This window comes from Salvia splendens, chromosome 20 (assembly GCF_004379255.2).
Source record: "Salvia splendens isolate huo1 chromosome 20, SspV2, whole genome shotgun sequence".
Taxonomy (NCBI): Eukaryota; Viridiplantae; Streptophyta; class Magnoliopsida; order Lamiales; family Lamiaceae; genus Salvia; species Salvia splendens.
Window position 1 is genome coordinate 16,850,339 of NC_056051.1, and position 21,675 is coordinate 16,872,013.

General features: G+C 47.7%; 1 protein-coding gene across 1 annotated transcript; it reads right to left on the minus strand.

Annotated features, from left to right (window-relative positions):
• Nucleotides 1-18,702: 18,702 nt before the first annotated feature.
• LOC121781564 (putative late blight resistance protein homolog R1A-3) lies at nt 18,703-19,838 on the minus strand. Its single transcript, XM_042179286.1, has 3 exons — nt 19,752-19,838; nt 19,150-19,598; nt 18,703-18,823 (listed from the first exon to the last, which is right to left on the minus strand). Exons 1-3 carry the CDS (start codon nt 19,836-19,838, stop codon nt 18,703-18,705), a joined length of 657 nt encoding a protein of 218 aa, XP_042035220.1.
• Nucleotides 19,839-21,675: the final 1,837 nt, after the last annotated feature.

Genomic DNA, 21,675 nt, shown 5'->3' on the forward strand with positions numbered 1-21,675 from the left:
AGAAGAAAACCTGAAAAGATTAAAGAAAATAAGTCTAAACAATAGAATGTTTTAATATGGAAAAAACGTAACTAAATAACTAGAATAAAAGATTCACTCCCATCTTCACGGAGATATGAAATCTCTGAACTTCGCGGGTCTGGACCTCACTCGTTGTGGCCTCTCCTTCCTTGCCGTTTCGCGCGTCCTTCCTCTGCTCTTACGTCCCTTGTCTTCTACGTCATTCGCAGCATGGCTCGGTCCTGGTTCGTTGGTCTGCATGTCTGCTATCTCGGGGTCTCTATCAACTCCCTCCCCGTTAAGAACGACCTTGCCCTCAAGGTCCAAAGTAGGAAAATGCTGTAGCAGCTTCTCCTTCGACTCCCAAGTCCGGTTGGCCGGATCAGATGCCCAACTGACGAGCCATTGGCACTGAGGAATCGACAATTACAACACGCTCCTCCAATCACTGACCGGAACGTCAATAGGTCGACTCCGCACAAAATCCAACGACAGTTGCTGGGATGTGGACTCTGATAGCGGTTGAACAAATGGTTTCAACAATGAGACGTGAAATACATTGTGTATGCGGCTTCCAATCGGTAATTGCAACCTGTAAGCAACTGCTCCAATCCTCTCAATAATTTCATAAGGACCATAGTATCTCTTGCCTAATTTCGTCGAAATCGGGCGGTCGACCGATACCTGGCGGTAAGGTTGGAGACGGAGTAACACCAACTGCAAACTCGACATGACGACGCCGTTTATTAGCTGCAACTGCCATTCTCCACTGAGCAGCCTCAAGATTGGTTTTCAAAACCCGAAGCAAGGCGGTTCGGTCACCCAAGTTGGCAGCGACAGCTGCGTTATTCCCGGGGCGGCTGGCGTACGAAATATGTTTGGTGGGTCTCTGCCATAAAGAGCACGGAAAGGGGACATCCCAATACTCACGTTGACACTACAATTCATCGCTAATTCAGCCCATGGAAGAAATTCGAACCACCTACCCGGCTGCTCATACGTAAAGGCTCGCAAGTATTGCTCGAGTCCTCTATTCGTCACCTCCGATTGGCCATCCGTCTGCGGATGATAAGCTGTTGTAAATTGTAGCTTCGTCCCACTCAAGGCCATCAACTCACTCCAAAAATCGCTCATAAATATAGCATCCCGGTCAGAAAGCAACTTATCCGGAAAGCCATGGAGCTTAACGACGGTGTTAACAAATAGAGTGGCAACCTTCGTTGCATCAAAGCCTGGTTTCAGAGCCCCAAAGTGGGCGTATTTGGAGAGGCGATCCACGACCACCATAATTGCGGTGTACCCATGCGACGGAGGAAGCCCAACAATGAAATCCATGGAGGCTGCCGACCATACAGAATCCGGAATGGGTAGCGGTTGAAGAAGCCCAGAAGGTCTATCCATCACATACTTCGTTGCCTGACACACTGAACATGCCGCGACGAACCGGCGTACATCTGTCTTTACACCCGGCCAGAAGAAGGAGGCAGATACACGGGCAAATGTCCTCTTGTCGCCAGGATGATCTGCCATCTTGGAGTTGTGAGCGTCTGCAATGATATCTGGAATCGTGGAGGAGGCTCGGCTGAGATATAGTCTATGTTTAAAGAACAACAGGCCGTCGCCGACGGAGACATGAGCTGGGGCAGTCCCTGCCGCGACCTCCCTGTCTAGTGAGATTAAGTCAGGCAACTCTCGATTTTCATCGCGGATTATCTCTAACATAGCCGGGACCGAGCGAGCGAAAAGAGCCAGAAGCTGCGGTGCCTCATTGCACGCTCCATGCTCAATTCGTGAAAGGGCATCAGCAACTCGGTTCGAGGCCCCTGACTTGTACTCGATCTTGAACTTGAATCCCATGAGTTTTCTGATGTAGAATTGTTGGTTAGGAGTTTGAACTATTTGCGACAGTAAATCCTTCAAACTGCGCTGATCACTGCGAATAATAAACTCTCGTCCCAACAAATACTAGCGCCACTTTTGCACCGCCTCAACGATGGCATAAAGCTCCTTATGATAAGTGGACGCCACTCGTCGCTTAGGGCCGAGTTTCTTGCTAAAGAAGGCTAGGGGGTGACCATTCTGAACCAACACAGCCCCGATCCCAAAGTCCGACGCGTCTGTCTCAATGGTGAACGAAATATCAAAATCCGGCAGGTGAAGTACAGGTGCCTCCGCGAAACTGGTGTCAGCCGAAGGCGTCCAAATAAAGGACTCCTTTTTTAGGAGGTCGGTGAGGGGTGCTGCGATGATAGAGTAATTCTTCACAAATCGCCTATAATACCCGGTCAAGCCAAGGAAGCCGCGCAATTGTTTCACTGTAGTCGGAGTCGGCCATGCCATCATCGCCTCTATCTTGGAGGGGTCTGCACGAAGCTCACCCGCTGATATAATATGCCCCAAATAATCAATAGTGTCTACTCCGAACAAGCACTTCGAGGGCTTGACATAGAAACAATTAATTTGGAGAATATGAAGGACTTGTTCGAGATGTGAGACGTGATCAGTCAACGAAGCACTGTACACAAGAATATCATTAAAAAAAACAATCACGAATCGACGAAGGAAGGGTTGGAAAATACTGTTCATTGCTGCCTGGAACGTCGACGGGGCATTTGTCAACCCGAAAGGCATCACTAAAAATTCATAGTCTCCTTCATGTGTCCGGAATGCTGTTTTGTGGATGTCCGCTATTTGCATTCGGATCTGATGATAACCGGACCTCAAATCCAACTTAGAGAAAACCCTTGCTTTGTTCAATTCATCGAACAATTCATCAGGAGTAGGGATCGGGAAGTGATCCGGAGTAGTGGCAGCGTTCAATGCTATGTAATCAACACAAAATCGGAAAGTCCCATCCTTCTTTCTGACAAGCAGTACTGGCGACGAGAAGGGGCTGGTACTAGTCTGAATAACACCGTGAGTGAGCATTTCCTTGACCTGGCGCTCTATCTCTGCCTTCTGAAAATATGGATATCTATAAGGTTTAACATTAATGGGACGTGTACCTTCCGGCAGATGAATTCGATGATCCCATTTGCGTGGTGGGGGCAGCGTCGTCGGTACAGAGAAGACCGAATCAAAGGACTCGATGACCGCAGCAATAGAAGGGTCAGGCCGCGGCTGATCGACGTCGATGGAAGAGGTCGCGGTCTCAGAATGAGCAGTGATGAGCTCAAAAATCTCGCAATCCGGTTCCTGATCCACGAGAGCAAATAGATTGTTATAAGAAATCCAGCGCCGTTGGGCGTTCTCCCCCTTGAGGAATACTGTTTGATCAGCCCAGTCGAACTTCATCGTCCTGTTACGAAAATTTTGGGTAACATCCCCAAGATCCTGCAGCCACTGAACACCAAGGATGATATCTGGTCCCTCAACCTGTAATATGAAGAGATCAATGTAGAAGATAGTGGCGTGCAGAGAAATAGGTGTTTGCAGGCAAACGTAATCACAGCGTAATGAAGTGCTGTTGCCTACAAAAACACGAAAAGGATTAACAGAGTGAACCGGGAGACTTAGCTGTTCAGCGATGGTGGGCTTGATGAAGTTGTGTGTACTGCCACCATCAATCAGTACTGTTACCTCGGATCCATTGATCAATCCTGTCAAGCGAAGTGAGCGAGGCTTAAGGCGTGGTCCAATAACATGTATGCTGGAGACATCGCCCGAAATCACCAAGGTTTCAGCTTCGGGTGGGGCATTCAGATTCTCCTCGTCCAGTATGTCATCCACATCCTCGTCTGCAAAGAGGGCATAGTACTTCGTAGTACACACATGCTCACGCGTATACTTCTCTGGGCAATGCCAACATAACCCCCTGCGGGTCCGTTCATCACGTTCTGCTTTAGATATACGAAGAAGAGGCAAACCCTCTCGGGGTTGCCCATGTGCAGGCTGCCGCTGCTGTGAACCTGGCCCAGGCGGACCTGTCGCTGCCTGCGAAATAGGAGAGGTTGATGGCCGAGGACGGTTGTCGCGACCAGTCCATGGTGGATGTGTAGCCGGTTTCGCTGCCATGGTGAACTTGTGGCAAGCTGCTGATCTCTGAGCCAAGATAAATGTTTCTGCGAGTGTGGCGGAGCGACGAGTCAATAATTCATGCTTCATAGGTTCCTGCAGCCCGGCGATAAACAAGGAAATAAGGTTTTCCTCGCCTACGTTCGCCGTTTTCTGCATCACCTCCTCGAATTCTGATTGGTAAGCCTCGACGGTGGTGGTCTGATGAAGTGCAGCAAGGCATCCCACATGATCAACATATAATTTGGGATCGAATCGGTTCTTAACTGCAATAAAAAACTGATCCCATGACTTGTGGCTGCAGTTGTCCTCCCAGAAGGTTAACCAACTAGATGCCGGGTGGTCAAACAAATAGGATGTCAGATAAACCCGATCACCTAACGGAGTGTAATAATGATTGTAGTACCGCTGAATTTTTCGGATCCATTCCGAGGCTTGGTGCCGTCGAACCGGGGTGCCTCTGGTTTAACTCTCGGGAGTTGCTCGGCCTGCATTCCTTCCGGGGGAATGAGAATTGACGGAGGGAGTTTCCATCTCGGTGGACCAGGCCCCAGGTCGTCGGGCACAACCGGTTTGCGCTGGTGGTTGGCGTCCAGCAAGAGAGCTATACCCTCATCGAGTTTCTTGTTCGTTACTTCTTCTCGGCGTGTGAACGACTCAAGGTTGAACTGGTTGTGATGTAACTTCTTATCGTACCCCGCATAACGAATTTTCAAATCGAAGAGCAATTGAGTCAGTTCCGCGTTGGAGTATATGGTTGGGGGTTTGGTCTCGCCCGACGTCTCTGTGGCGATCTCCGGCATGATGGTGATGGGCGAGTGTTGGTGGAGGAAGAGAGATCAATGAAGCACCAGATGATAGGCCTCAAATCCTATCTTAAAGCTCGAGCACCTGTTTTGGAGAATGAAAGTATTGACGAAATAAAAGTGGCGACAGAGTAGGGTTTTTCTCACGAGAAAAGAGTTTTTATTTCTTATTCTCAATGATGATTTCAACTCTCTAATGGATCCTATAATATATAGGATCGTAACCCTGCTTGATTCGACTCTACGATTCGGGAAAGAATCAAGAAGAAAACCCGAAAAGATTAAAGAAAATAAGTATAAACAATAGAACGTTTTAATATGGAAAAAACGTAACTAAAGAACTAGAATAAAAGATTCACTCCCATCTTCACGGAGATATGAAATCTCTGAACTTCGCGGGTCTGGACCTCACTCGTTGTGGCCTCTCCTTCCTTGCCGTTTCGCGCGTCCTTCCTCTGCTCTTACGTCCCTTGTCTTCTACGTCATTCGCAGCATGGCTCGGTCCTGGTTCGTTGGTCTGCATGTCTGCTATCTCGGGGTCTCTATCATACGCCCCCATCCGCTCGAGGTTAACTTTCTGAGAGACTCGGGAAGAACAAAATCCAGCTGTGGACTTAAAGGGAGACTACTGTTGGAATCGTGCTTGGTCAAATAATTTTTGACTAATAATAAATATTACAAGACATTTAATTTTGTGAAATTAAATGCAATAACGTCGATCTACGTTCCGAGTAGATGACCGTAGTATATTCATTTTCTCAAATCCGATTCCCGGTGAGTGAGAAATAATATATTAAAGTTGGTCACAATAAAGCTAGAAATGAGCTATGTGAAAAGACTAAGGGATTAATTAACTAAGTGTTAATTATCCCACATCGGGGATGATAGACTTCTTTGATGAAGTATTTAATCAGATGAATTATTATGTGTAGTAATTATCGTGGAATAAGACGGGTGACAGACCCACACCGCGCAGTGAGACCAGCGACCTGCGCACCGTGCACCGGGTGCCTTGTGTCTTGTGCCTTGGCAATTGGTCTTTGGGTGGTCTTTGTGCTGTTCTTTGGAGCTAGTCGTTGAGAGTGGTTCGAGCCCCGCTTGTTCTTTTTAGACCACCCCAAACTCCACGCTATCCCCGACGGGTCCTGGTCCACGTCATGATCCCGCTGGACCCCGACGCATGACGGGAGATAAAACGTTCCCGCTGGACCCCGACGCACAACGGGAGACAAAAGGTCCCCGCTGGACCCCCACTCACAACGGGAGTCAAAAGGTCCCCGCTTGACCCCGACCTATAACGGGAGATGAAAGGTCCCCGATGGACCCCGGCGGTCCATGGTGTATCCCGTCGTGTAGCATGTCCAGGTGCGTCCTGTCTCTTCAGCTCCCATTGGCTAGTGCACCAGTCAGTAACCCCCGGGCGGTTACAGTCAAGCCATCATGGCACACATGATGTCTGTTGACTCCATCAATGCTCCTGCGGGTGGACTTGGCCTATAAACAGGCAGTCACTTCATGCATTGCAAGACAATTAGACACACAACACATTTGCATAACTCTCTCCCTCTCTCTGCATTGTCTTCCCGTCGAAGCTCTGCCATCGCCATCATCTAGTTCGCCGGAGCTTGTTCCGTCTGCGGTGCTACAACGAACAAGACGAAGCCGTTTTATCTTTGGGGACGACACGCCAAACCGAGAGCACTACCGGGGCGTATCTCGTCTTGCGGAAAAAGGACTCCTCGACTCGGCTTACAATTACATCTTTACGGTTTATTGTTTCGAATTCTGTTTTGTATTTTCAATTCAATTTATTTCCGTTTACTTTCTCCGTACTTCATTGGGTTGTATTGCCCGGTTAGTGTATCGCAGTTTAAACAATCATTTTCGACAACAATCGCAAGACGAGATATACTTGCCGTTGAAGAATGAGACTGGACTTTAAATCGAATCTAAAACTTTCGAAACTAATACCTTAGCGTGGAGATGAAACCCGCCGCTGCGTTCCCCGTCGCCGCTTTTCCCGACTTCAACACCGACGTGCCCACTGTTCTCCGTCGGGTCCCCCCATGACCACGACTCCCGTCGAGTCCACATCATTACACTTAAATACCCAAGCGCCTTGAGCACTTACTAACCCATTTTGATCAACCGGTGCATCCACCTTAAGTGGCACCGATGGTTCCACATTAAGTGGTTCCATGGGATCCTTGATAGGATCGAGTGTTGGACCTTTCGAGGTCAACACGGGTGTTGGGGCCTTCGGGACCAACACGAAGAAAGACGGTTCAACTTTTTGTGGTTCCGTGAGATCCTCCAATGGATCGTGTGTTGAGTCCTTTGGGACCAACACGAGTGTTGGAGCTTTCGGGGCCAACACGCAAACTGATGGTTCCACTATTAGTGGTTCCTTTAGATCCTCTAACGGATCAAGTGTTGAGTCCTTCGGGGCCAACACGAGAACTAGTGGTTCCACGTTTAGTGGCTCCATAGAATCCTCTAATGGATTGAGTGTTGGGACCGTCGGGTCCAACACGAGAGTTGATGCCGTTGGGATCAACACAACTGACTCCAATGTGGGGGAGAGACCTCATGAATGGCCAATGACAGGGAAGTCCTACGGGACGTCTCCCGTCGTTCCCATTGATAGGGACATAGGGTCGTTGGGCGTGTCTCATTGGTCTCAAGGGACGTCTCCCGTTCGTCGGGAGACATGGGAGACGTTTTGCTCCCGTCCGTGCGTTAGAAAATGTTGGAAGACATTTGGCACACGTTAGGTCCCAAGGGACGTTTCCCGTTCGTCGGGAGGCATGAGGGACATTCGACTCCCGTCCGTGGCATAGGAAATGACGGGAGACATTTCTCACCACTCCGTGCCTTCAAAACATCAGGAGACATGGGGAGACATTTCGCTCCCGTTAGTGCATTAGAATATGTCGGGAGACGTATGGCACACATCTGTGACGTGGGAAATGTCAGGAGCAAATTTTGCACCCGTCTGTCTCCTGTTCGTCGGGAGACCTGGGCTCCCATCCGTGCCTTAAGAAATGTCAGTAGACGTTTTGCACCCTTACATCCCATGTGAAATGGCTGGACAAATTTTGCACCCGTCGGTCTCCCGTTCGTCAGGAGACATAGGGAGACATTTGGCTCCTGTTCGTGCCTTAGCAAATGTAGGGAGACATAAGTCACACTTCGGTCCCTTAAAAAATATCGGGAGACTTTTGACACCCGTCCGTGTCTTGACAAAATGTTGGGAGACGTTTGGCCCCGCCCATTCCATGCGAGATGTCGGGAGAAAGATAAAGCCACCAACCAAGAAGCTTGGTGGATCCAAATTTATCAAATATGCCAAAGGCAACATAGCCGTCGTGGTAACTGAAGAAGTCAACCACGTCGAGAACAAAGGTGGTTGGTACATCGACACGGGCGTCACTGCCTACGTGTTTGCCGATAGAAGTAAGTTCTACACTTACAAGACTGTTGAGGGGAGGAAGCTCAACATGGGGAACCAAGCCTCGTCCAAATGTGTCAACTTTGGAGATATGGTCCTTAAGATGACGTCCGACGTGATAATCACTCTTAGAAAGTGCTACATGTCCCGGACATATGCAAGAACATAGTTTCTGGATCAATACTTGTAAATAGGGGTTTTTAACTTGTATTTGAGTCTGATAAGTTCTTTGTATATAAGTTTGGAAAATCCATCGGAAAATGTTATGGTACCGAGGGTCCTTTTTAAACTAAGTGTATCGGCTATTCGCCGTGTTTGAAAGGCCATTGGCTAATAATGAAAATGCAAATACTTCATCCTATTTATAGCATTATAGATTGGGACATGTGAATCCTAATGCTATAAAAGTTTAGTAAACTTGAATTTACTAAAGACAAAAGAAGTCTATACCCAAAACAAATGTGAGATTTGTCTTGAGGTGAAAAATGACTAGATTACCGTTTCATTCTGTTGAACGGAACACGAAACCCCTTGAATTAATTCACACCAATGTATGTGATTTAAAATTCGTGCAAACTAGAAGTGGTATAAAATACTTTATCACGTTCATAGATGATTGCACAAGATGCTACTATCTTTATTTTTTAAGAAGTAAAGATGAAGCAATTGAAGTGTTCAAAAATTATTAGAACGAAGTCGGGAATCAACTTGGATTGTAAATCAAAATGATTCAAAGTGATAGAGGAGGCGAATACTTAGCCTCGTTTGGGGAATTATGCAACACTAGTGGTATAATTCTTCAAACGGTTGCACCATATTCACCACAATCTATTGGTACTACAGAACGCAAGAAACTAAACTCTTAAAGAGATGATGAATGCGTTACTGATCAGTTCGGGGATTCCCCAGAACATGTGGGGGGAAGCTGTTTTGACAGCCAACTACATCCTAAACAAAATCCCACTCAAAGGTAAGGACGTTACTCCTTATGAGTTGTGGAAGGGAAGGAAGTCATCCTACAAATACCTCAAAGTGTGGGGGTGTTTGGCTAAGGTGATGGTTCCTCCACCCAAAGAAGTTACACTCGGTCCTAAAACGGTTGACTGCATCTTCATTGGGTATGCACTTAATAGTAGTGCATATCGATTTGTTGTCCACAAGTCTGAAATACCTACTGTGACCGTGGGAACAACAATCGAGTCAAGAAATGCTGTATTTCTTGAAAACATATTTCCTCGCAAAGACAAGGAAAATATTGTACCTAATTATGAGACGAGAGTTGAGGATGAAGCCACTAGTTCTAAATCAGCGGATGAAGAGCCAGAATCGCGTAAGCGAACAAGGCCTGATCCAAATGATGCGGTACCAAGACGTGGTAGCAGGGTCAGAACACCAAAGACATTTGGTCCTGACTACATTGCATTCATGTTTGATGAAGAACCAACATCGATAAAAGTAGCCTTGGCTAGCCCAGACGGGTTGCATTGGAAAGAAGCTGTTCAAAGCGAAATTGAGTCAATTTTGCTAAACCACACGTGGGTGTTGGTTGATCTACCTGAAGGTGCTAAACCTTTAGGATGCAAATGGGTCCTTAAAAGAAAGTTTAAGGCCGATAGAACAATGGACAAGTATAAAGCTCGACTGGTAGTCAAAGGCTTTAAACAAAAGGAAGGGTACGATTTCTTCGATACATACTCACCTGTAACGAGGATTACATCAATTCGAGTGCTTCTCGCGATTGCTGCTGTGCACAATCTTGAGATTCATCAAATGGATGTTAAGACTGCGTTTCTAAATGGTGACCTTGAAGATGAAATCTATATGGAACAACCTGAAGGTTTTGTAGTACCTGGACAAGAGAAAAAGGTATGCAAGCTGGTTAAATCCCTCTATGGATTGAAACAAGCGCCATTGCAGTGGCACTTGAAATTTGATAACGTGATGTCATCAAATGGATTTAAAATCAACGAATGTGACAAATGTGTCTACATTAAGAGCATTGATAATGGATACGTTATAGTGTGTCTCTACGTTGATGATATGTTAATCATGGGTAGTAACACCCAAGTGATTAACGACACGAAAGCCATGTTGAAGAAAAACTTCGACATGAAGGATACGGGTCTAGCCGATGTAATTCTTGGAATGAAAATTCTAAGAACATCCGAAGGAATCACCTTAACACAATCTCATTATGTTGAGAAAGTATTAAAGAGATTCAATGCCTATGATGGCATCCCGACTAAGACGCCTATAGAGCTCAATGTTCACTTGAGCAAGAACAGGGGTGAGCCCGTTGCACAAGAAGATTATGCACGGGTCATTGGATGCATTATGTATCTTACTAATTGCACTCGACCTGATATTGCTTGCGCTGTGATAAAGTTGAGCCGTTATACGAACAATCCAAGCAAAGAGCATTGGAAAGCTCTTGTAAGAGTTTTGAGATATCTCAAGTATACTCAAAATCATGGGCTACACTTTTCGAGATACCCCCGGTACTTGAAGGGTACTGCGATGCAAATTGGATATCCGATAACAAAGACTCACCTTCAACAAGTGGATATGTCTTTACTATTGGGGGTGGTGCTGTCTCGTGGAAATCCACGAAACAGACAAGTATAGCCCGATCCACCATGGAATCTGAATTCATAGCTTTAGATAAAGCCGCGGAAGAAGCCGAATGGCTTAAAAACTTCCTTGAAGATATTCCATGTTGGTCAAAACCCGTGCCTCCAGTGTTAATTCACTGTGATAGCCAAGCCGCATTCGTCGACGACACAATACCGTGAGACATTTGATCACAACAGGGGTGATTACAATTGACTACGTGAAGTCATTGGATAATCTAGCGGATCCGCTAACCAAAGGGTTAAATCGTGATCAAATGAATAAATTGCTAGAGGGAATGGGTTTGAAATCCACAAACTAAAGAATTGTCATAGTGGTAACCCAACCATGATGACTGGAGATCTCAAGAACTTGGTTCAATGGGAAAACTAAGCTATGAGAGTTCGTGTGTAACACTCATCTACATCTATTCCCTAGAGAGCAATAGAGTGTTTGAAAAACTTGCCTAGTGGTGAGGTTAAGTCTATGACTTTTAATGATTCCTAAAGGATCTCGATGAGATGAAGTTCTCAAGGAGACTAAGTATGACAAGATACTTAACGAGGAATCACCTATGTAAGTGTGAAGTGGGGCCGCTTCAAACTATACACTTATGAATCCAAAGTGGTGTCCAAGGCCTGAAATGGACACAAAACGTGAGAACGGATGAGGTTGAGGTGTTTAAGTGTTAACATCATTGTCATGGTGCACGCCGTGGAGAAATAGTTCAAAGCATCGCACTACTAGTCCGCCTGTGTATTCGATGGTGTTGACTATGGATGGTTCAAAGCAAAAAACTACCTATCCTTATGCTTACATACCTCTTGAGGGTTGAGCTAGTGTCTGCATACATATGCATTTGGCAATTTCCACTCATGTGGGGGATTGTTGGTATCGTGCTTGGTCAAATGATTTTTGACTAATAATAAATATTACAAGACATTTAATTTTGTGAAATTAAATGCAATAACGTCGATCTACATTCCGAGTAGATGACCGTAGTATATTCATTTTCTCAAATCCGATTCCCGGTGAGTGAGAAATAATATATTAAAGTTGGTCACAATAAAGCTAGAAATGAGCTATGTGATAAGACTAAGGAATTAATTAACTAAGTGTTAATTATCCCACATCGGGGATTATAGACTTCTTTGATGAAGTATTTAATCAGATGAATTATTATGTGTAATAATTATCGTGGAATAAGACGGGTGACAGAGCCCACACGCGCACACGCGCGCACACGCGCACTGCGACCCGCAACCTGTGCACTGTGCATCGTGACCCGTGCCCCTTGCCCCGTGCACCGGGTGCCTTGTGCCTTGGATCTTGGCAATTGGTCTTTGGGTGGTCTTTGGGCTGTTCTTTAGAGCTAGTCGTTGAGCGTGGTTCGAGCCCCGCTTGTTCTTTTTAGACCACCCCAAACTCCACGCTATCCCCGACGGGTCCTGGTCCACGTCATGGTCCCGCTGGACCCCGACGCATGATGGGAGACAAAACGTTCCCGCTGGACCCCGATGCACAACGGGAGACAAAAGGTCCCCGCTGGACTCCGACTCACAACGGGAGTCAAAAGGTCCCCGCTGGACCCCGACCTATAACAGGAGACGAAAGGTCCCCAATGGACCCTGACGGTCCATGGTGTATCCCGTCGTGTAGCATGTCCAGGTGCGTCGTGTGTCTTCAGCTCCCATTGGCTAGTGCACCAGTCAGTAACCCCCGGGCGGTTACAGTCAATCCATCATGGCACACATGATGAGTTGATGACTCTTGACTCCATCAATGCTCCTGCGGGTAGACTTGGCCTATAAATAGGCAGTCACTTCATGCATTGCAAAATAATTAGACACACAACACATTTGCATAGCTCTCTCCCTCTCTCTGCATTGTCTTCCCGTCGAAGCTCTGCCATCGCCATCATCTAGTTCGCCGGAGCTTGTTCCGTCTGCGGTGCTGCAACGAACAAGACGAAGCCGTTTTATCTTTGGGGACGACACGCCAAACCGAGAGCACTACCGGGGCGTATCTCGTCTTGCGGAAAGAGGACTCCTCGACTCGGCTTACAATTACATCTTTACAGTTTATTGTTTCGAATTCTGTTTTGTATTTTCAATTCAATTTATTTCAGTTTACTTTCTCCGTACTTCATTGGGTTGTATTGCCCGGTTAGTGTATCGCAGTTTAAAAAATCATTTTCGACAACAACTACCACGTATCTCCATTTTGAATTTCTTAAGTCGATTCGAACGTTGAAGGTTTTCTAGATGATAGCTTCTCTTGAGAGTAACATACTCCCAACTTCCTAACATTAGGAATCATTTTCACCATCCCTTCATTACATTCAAAGTTGGTTGCAAGCGAAAGCGTTTGCAACCTTTCGGAAGGAGTAGTTGCTCCATCGGGGTGGAGCAAGAGTTGTAACGAGGGGGAGATGAGATGCCTTAACCATGGCATCTTCCATATCTCAACCGGCAAATGAACCACCACAGAAGAGTTATTTGAATAAATAATCAAGGTTTGGAGATTTTGGAGGCTTGATACGGACGCGGGATTCACAGTGGAGTAGCTGAAAGCAAGAAACCTAAGATCATTCAGCCAAACACACGAGCTGGGATTTTCGAGTTTAGCATATCCAAAACCCTGAGCAACCTAAATTTCTCCAAAGAGCCTACTGAACTATGGCTGTAGCATATAATAGTACGAATAGTTGAGCCGTCAATGTGTGCAAGGATATTAAAATGAGAAATACTAAAACGGAGCTGAGTGTTAGAAGGAAAGGCTCTCGGCTTTATTGAGTACTGAACTGAAAGGAAAATGAATATGAAAGAACTATCCTCGCTAAGGAGGTCTGCGAATACTTCGCCAAAAATATTGATCCCCAAAGATGATTCTCTCCACTTTGAGTCTCTCTATAAATAGGCGATTACAATAGGCGAATACAATGCTAATTTAAAGGAACAGAATAACAAATTTGACTAATGAATAAAGACTTCTTGACTGCCGAGATTTGATGCTGATGCAACTACTTTTACTCCCCCATTTCCTCACTTTCAGTTTGCTGAACTTCTTCCTCAATATCCTCACTTTCGGTTGGGTAAACCACTCTCCTGCTTCCACGTGTATATACCTTCCACATTCCCTCTTTATCAACTGCCCCGTCGGACAAAACAACCTTGTCCCCAAGGCGGAAGTAAGGAAACTGTCCGCGTACGTCAACCACGTCCATCCACGTTGCCTCGTCTTCTCCCAGACCTTCCCACTTAATCAGAACCTGCTCCACGTGGACCAGTGATCGAGAACTGTCTCTGGTAAGAATGGAGGATCAGCCTCCAAAATGCCATATGGAAGTGACTGTTCTGATACCGTTGAGCCGATTGCCTTCTTCAAAAGGGAGACATGAAACACTGGGTAGATGCGACAGCTGTCGGGAAGCTTCAATCAGTAAGCCGTCTTGCCCACCCGCGCCTCAATCGCAAAAGGACCAAAATATCGTGGAGCCAGTTTTCGGTTAGTGGAAGTAAACAAGGTTGACTGTCTGTAAGGTCTGAATTTCAAGAAGAACGAGTCGCCTACTGCATATTCAACATCCCTCCGATGTCGATTAGCTGCCACGGTCATACGCTGCTGGGCGCGCAGCAAATGGTGTTTCAAAAGGGCAAGAGCCTCGTCCCTGGAGCGGAGGCTGTCGACAATGGCCTGTGAACGAATCTCGCCAGGGAGGAAGTTGTGAAGAGTCGGCGGCGGCCGGCCATAAACAACCTCAAAGGGGGTCGGGCCCGACGCAGAGTGCGCACTTGTATTGTAGCTATATTCGGCCCATGCCAGCCAACGGTTCCAATTTTTTGGTCGATCGGAAGAGAAACAACGTAAGTAAGTCTGTAAACAGTGATTTAGTACCTCCGTTTGGCCGTCCGTTTCTGGGTGATATGCGGAGCTCATCTTGAGTTTGGTACCCGTAGCTCGAAACAACTCCTGCCAAAATGAGCTCAGGAAAATTGGGTCTCGGTCTGAAATGATGGATCTTGGGATGCCATGAAGTCTCACTATCTCTTTAGTGAACAGGTCTGCGATCTGTTTTGCTGAGAACGGGTGGCGGAGTACAATAAAGTGGGTGTATTTGGACAAACAGTCCACTACCACGAAGATGCAATCCATCCCACCTCCCTGGGAAGACCGGAGAGAAAATTCATGCTAATATCTTCCCAAATTCGCTCCGGAATAGGGACGGGTACCAGCAACCCTGCTGGGGAGTGCGTGTCAGACTTATGGCGTTGGCATGTTCAAGCCGCCACAAAATTTGTGACATGCTTCATCATTCCTGGGCAGTAGACGTTGCTCGCGAGGCGTCTATAGGTGCGGTATGCGCCAGCGTCACCTCCACTTGGTGTGAGATGAAATTCAGCCAGGAGCTTAGGAATCCAAGATGATTGGGCTGGTATCACGATGCGGCCTTTGTAAAACAGAACGCCATGGATGAGTTCATACTGGGTTGCTGCAGGCCGATCTCCCTCAAGGTCAGCCTTGATCTTTGCCAAGAAGGGATCAGCTGAGATCGTGGCTTGCATCTCGGACCAGACCGGCCAGGTTGGGTGTGATAAGGTGGAGAGCTCGAGAGTCTCCTCGTCTCTGCGAGATAGCGCGTCAGCGGCACGATTAAGCCTCCCGTCTTTGTACAATATGGAGAAATCATAGCCAAGAAGTTTGGTTGCCCAATTCTGTTGTGCCGGCGTGGAAAGAGGTTGTGCCAATAGTTGCTTCAAACTTCGCTGGTCGGTGCGAACCACAAAACGACGCCCCAATAAATATGGGCGCCAATCGTGGATGGCCAGGACTAGAGCCATCAACTCCTTCTCATAAGCTGATTTAGCGAGCCAGCGACTAGACAAGGTCTTGCTGAAATAAGCGACCGGCTGTCGGCCTGCATGAGAACGGCACCGAGACCACGGCCAGACGCATTGCACTCGATGACGAATTCCTTCGAGAAATCAGGCATACGAAGGAGGGGGGCAGAAGTTAGGGCCGCCTTCAGAGAACGCCCTCTCCACCTCAACAGGCCAAACCCATGCCTTTTTTTTCTGGGGACCTATCGCAGATTTCTTCAAAAGTGCAGTTAGGGGAGCCGCACTCTTGCCATAGTCTTTTATAAAACGCCGGTAATAGCCGGTGAGGCCTAAGAATCCACGGAACCCCCTTAAGAGTTGTTGGAGTCGGCCACCGCAGTACCGCTAAAATTTTTGAAGGATCCATTCGAACTCCTTCGAAGGAAACTATGTGACCAAGATATTCCACGCTGTCACGCCCCAACAAACACTTCTTTGGATTGACCACCAGCGCGTGTTCCTGTAGTAAATAGAAAACCTGTTGAAGGTAATGAAGATGGGCTGACCAAGAATCGTTGTACGTCAAAAAACACCTAAACAAACTTGCGCAAAAATGGCTGGAATATGTCGTTCATGAGTCCTTGAAATTTTGCGAGAGCATTGGTGAGGCCAAAAGGCATCACAAGGAACTCGTAGTGGCCCGAGTGAGTGCGAAAGACAGTCTTGTGAACATCAGCAGTAGCCACGCGGATTTGGTGATATCCCGCTTTGAGGTCCAGCTTGCTAAACCAACGCGCCCTATGTAATTCATCTAATAATTCTTGAATCACTGGAATAGGATCACTGGAATAGGGTATCTGTCGGGCACCGTGCGTTTATTCAGCTGGTGATAGTGTACCCAAAAATGCCACGAGCCATCCTTCTTGCGGACGAGGAGGACTGGGCTCAAGTAGGGGCTCGTACTTGGCTGGATGACCCCTGATGCCAGCATTTTAGCGATGAGCTTCTCCATCTCATCCTTCTGCAAGTGATTATAACGATAAGGCAGCACCGAGACTGGCTGGGACCCTGGTTGGAGAGGAATTTGGTGGTCAATCCAGCGCACCGGAGGCAGCGCAGTCGTCGCATAGCTAACAGAGGGAAACGCTGCGATGATATCCCGAAGCTGGCGCTGTGCTGTGGCTGAGAGTGTCTCATTGAGGCCAAAACCTGCTGGCTATGCAGTGCTTTCCAAGGATCGCAAGACCCAGCAAGAGTCGTCGTTTGTGATAGAATTGATGTCGTGGGAGGAGCAGGCCCGTCGAGTGAGAGTAGGATCTCCCTGGATAGTAAGCATTCGGTCATCGACTGAGAATGTCATCCGCAAGGTCTACCAATTGGCAGTCACATCTCCTAACGCTGCCAGCCACGTTACTCCTAGAATGACATCCACATTTCGAAGGGGGAAAACGTAGCAAGATAGACAAAAATCTGTTGAAGCCATAGTTAAAACCAAGTCTTGGCATATCCCAATAGCCTGCACTCTAGAACCATCGCCCAACCTCACTGAGTAGGGCGAAGTGGGCGTGACCGTCAATTTTAGGGCGAAAATGACTTGGTCTGAAATAAAACAATGGCTCGCGCCGCTATCAACCATTATCTTGACTTGGTGAGGACCGATGGACCCAAATAGCTTCAAGGTGTGTGACGTGTCAAGCCCATTTAAAGATAACTCAGAGAGCTGCAATTCCACCTTCTCAGCCTGGTCATCGGATTCATCGGAGAACAGCTCGTCCCCATCACCGACCAATACATTCAGTGTCTTCGGAGGGCACCGGTGAGTAGGCCCGAACTTCAGACCACACTTGAAACAAGTCCCAGCCGCAAGGTGCTTCGTGTACTCCTCCGAAGACATAGTCCTAAAATGGCGCGCCGGAGGTCGAGAGGACCCCCCGTTGATTGTGAAGAAAAGGACTGTGAATATCCTTTCGAGAATGATCTACCCTGACTCACAGCCATCGGCGCAGGTTTGGGGTATGGATTCGTCGGCGGGTTCCCCGATGCCTGGTCGATGTCCAGGGCTAGCTGAACCGCGTCTACATAGTCGGCGATCTTGGCCGCCTTCATCTGCAAACGAACCTCCAGCCGAAGGCCGGCCAAGGGACCCCGTGTAAGCTAGATCTGGAACCTACCCAAGGCAAGATTCGAAGGCTGCTACGAACTCCGCAAGGGACACCATGTGGCGTACTGACGTGAATGCCTCATATTCGTCGCGAGCCCCATTGTTCCCAAATCGTTTCAGAAGCTCCCGGATAAACTCTGCCCACGAGAGCGTAGGGCAGCGCTTAATCAGCAGCTGGTACCAAGGCAGAGCCTGCCCTGCCAACGCCACCCGATTTTCCGATGGCGTTTTCTGAACCAAAAAATACTGCTCCGCTCTGGCCAGCCAAGCCTTTGCTTCTGAGCCGTCAAAAGTGGGCATAGTTAAAGACCCGCTACCCTCCGTAGCCGCTGTGTTGGACTCGAGATTGTTGCTGGAGCCCTCACCAGTGGGCCCTGTCTTTGGGCCAGAATTGTCGTTGGAATGGCTCGTCCTTAATTCCTTAACGAGTAAGTCGAGTTGAGACTGGATCACCTTGACTTGGACGGTCAGTTCGGCAATCGACTCATTGGCAGAGTCGACCTCTTTCTCCAAGTCTCCGGTCGCCTTCTCTAACCCATCCAGTCGCGAGTCCGTGCTTCGAGTTGCAACCATCGTCACCGCACCAATTTGTTAGAGGGAAAGGCTCTCGGCTTTATTGAGTACTGAACTGAAAGGAAAATGAATATGAAAGAACTATCCTCGCTAAGGAGGCCTGCGAATAATTCGCCCAAAATATTGATCCCCAAAGATGATTCTCTCCACTTTGAGTCTCTCTATAAATAGAGAGACTCAATGCTAATTTAAAGGAACATAATAACAAATTTGACTAATGAATAAAGACTTCTTGACTGCCGAGATTTGATGCTGATGCAACTACTTTTACTCCCCCATTTCCTCACTTTCAGTTTGCTGAACTTCTTCCTCAATATCCTCACTTTCGGTTGGGTAAACCACTCTCCTGCTTCCACATGTATATACCTTCCACACTCCCCCTTTATCACTGAGTTGCAAAGATTTCAGGTAGGAAAAACGAACCCATAAAGCATAGAAGAAAGTTGTCTTCCAGGGATCTCATAAGGCATAAGTCGCGCAACAGATCATGAAGGCCACAGCTCTTGATTCTCCCATTCGACTTCCTCTTTGTAACCAAAACAAGATTTCTCCTAACCAAGTCCTCCCATGTACAAGAAACAAGGCCTCAAATGGTGAGGCAAATTGGTATAGCTCAAATCTAAGATCGCAGTATACTGGTCCTCATCCGTAGTGATGGCCAGATTCGAGGTGAAGACGATCTGCTCCCAGTCAGCTTCCGTCTCACTGACTTACGAGAGAAGTCCCGCGGTCACCACAATCGCGAGGGGCAGCCCTCCGCAGCTCCTCGTGATCCTCGTTGCTATGTCTTCCATCGTTTCCACCATCGGAAGCCGACATTCCCCTTTACACAGCTCCTTCTTAAGCAGACTCAAACTCTGATCGTCTTTCAAATATTGCATCTGATGGAATTTCTCCAGACGAACAATATACCCAGCCACATCCTCTAACCTCGTGGTCAATATTATCCTACTTGTGTGGTTGTTGTTGGAGAAATAGGGCTTTATCTCATCCCAGGCGTTGGTACTCCACATAACATCAATTACGATAAAATATCTTCGATTCGTTAGCGTTTGGTGAACTTTCAAAGGAATTTCCTCTTTGCTCAATCTAGATATGTCTTCTCTAACGAATATTTTCATGGAAACAAGCAGATTTGCCAAAATGTCGCTGAAACTATACTCCTGAGATATTGTAACTCAAGCACGAATATCATAGGTATCAATGAAATAGGGATCGTGATAAACATTTCGAGCCAGGGTTGTTTTACCGATTCCTCCGGCGATCGGGATGAAGAGGAGCTCGCGGGCATCTCGACGGAGCCAATTCATAATTGCCTCAACGTCGTGCTCGAGACCAACCGCATCGATTTTTCCGGACGTTGCAAGGCATGATGGTGGAGCTGGAGAAGCGCTGGATCGCATGATTGAGCTCGAATTTTGAATGAAAGTTGACTCGATCAATCGCTAGAATGTGGTGGAAAGCTTTTTAGATCGGTTGTTTTCCGAAGTGTTGAAAACTGTTAGAGCTATGATTAACTGAAAATAGTGTGGAAATGGATAGATACAATTTCTCAAATGGAAGTCGTGATGATCAACCTTGGATGTTTAAACTTTAGAGCATCCACTATGGCGGCGAGCGGACCGGCTAGCCTATTCCCGGCGCTGGCCGGTCCGCTCGCCGAACCATTGCAGCAGGCGAGCGCCAAATCGGCAAGAAAAATAGCGAGCGCAGGCCGATTCCCGGGCGCTGGCTGATGCGCTCACCGATCGGCTGGCCGCCATTGCAGGCTCCCGATCGGTGAGCGATCGGCCAGCCGATTTTTTTATTTTTTTTATTTAATTTTCGAAACACTATATATACGCGATTTGCACGTCATTTTCATTCGCACCACTTGTTTTAACGAGTTTTCTCTCTATCTTAATTTCTGTACAAGAGCAACGACGCGAAATGGAGCACAACAACGAGTCTACTCCAGTGACGAGCGGGTCTCAAACTCCCACGGTACCCGTGGGAAGTGGATGGGGTCCGATGGCCGGGTACTACAACATGTACCCTTGGCAGCAGATGATGCCCGGGATGGCATCCGGGGGTAGTATGCCGGGATGGCAAGGGATGCAGGGTGGATCGGCGATGCCGGGCGGGCAGGGGGGTACCCAGGATGCAACCCGGGATGCAGATGATGTCGGGGTGGGCACCCGGGATGCAGATGATGCCAAGGTGGCAGCCGGGAATGCAGGGGATGCGGGGGGGGGGGGGACAATGTCTATCGCCCCAGTTTTGATTTTTTGACTGCTTCTTCGTACACATTGACCCCATCGGAGACGTAGTTCACTGGGTGTGATACTTTCTCCTTAGAGGAGATGGGGATAGATCTCAGGGATGCGGACACTCCCGTTCAAACGGGGGGAGTATGGCGGGGTTGGGGCGCGCCAAAGAATGAGAAGGGCAAGGGCAAGAGGGTGGTCGGCGAGTCGTCGCAGCCAACTGACGACGAGAGTCCGACACGGAGGAAGTTGACGGATGCGGAGAACGTCGAGCTATCCAAGGCATGGGTGAGTGTTTGCGATGATCCCCTCGCCTCGAACAATCCGAGGATCGTCAACTTGTGGGCTAAAATAGCAGCAGCCTACAAGGCATTTTGCCCGGAGGGGAGGCCACGCAGCGGGGAGGAGTGCCGGAAGGGGTGGGACCGAATCAGAGCTGCGGTCTCTCGATTTTCGGGCTTGTACACCAACGTCCTCCGCATGCAGACCAGTGGCCAAACTGACGAGGACTGCAGGAGGATAGCGGAGAAAGCCTTCCCCGTGCCCGGGCTTTATAAGGAGTTCACCTACTGGAACTACTATGAGGTGCTGATGGACTCCGAGAAATTTTGGGCAGGTGTCGATGCTGGCTGGCCGAAGAAGCAGCGACTGAACTATACCGATGATTACAGTGGCGGCAGCAGCGGGGGTTCCCACGACCTCCCCGAGGATGTTCAGGAGTTCCCGTCCCCTCCCGCGTTTACTCGCCGCACTCGCCCGGTTGGTCAATAGAGTTGATATTATGTCAGTGGTGTTGCGCAGCTTTGCATCTTTTGCAAGTCACTGGTGGTCAACTTGGTTTAGTAGTCGTGGCATGTTGTATAATAGTTTAATCTTTAATCTTCAGTTGGATAAATGTTAAGTTTTTAAATGTAATAGATTTTAATTGTGCTTTTAAGCTAAAAAGAAAAAGGAAAATTTCAGTACTGGTTTTCGATACTGAAACGTGCCATCA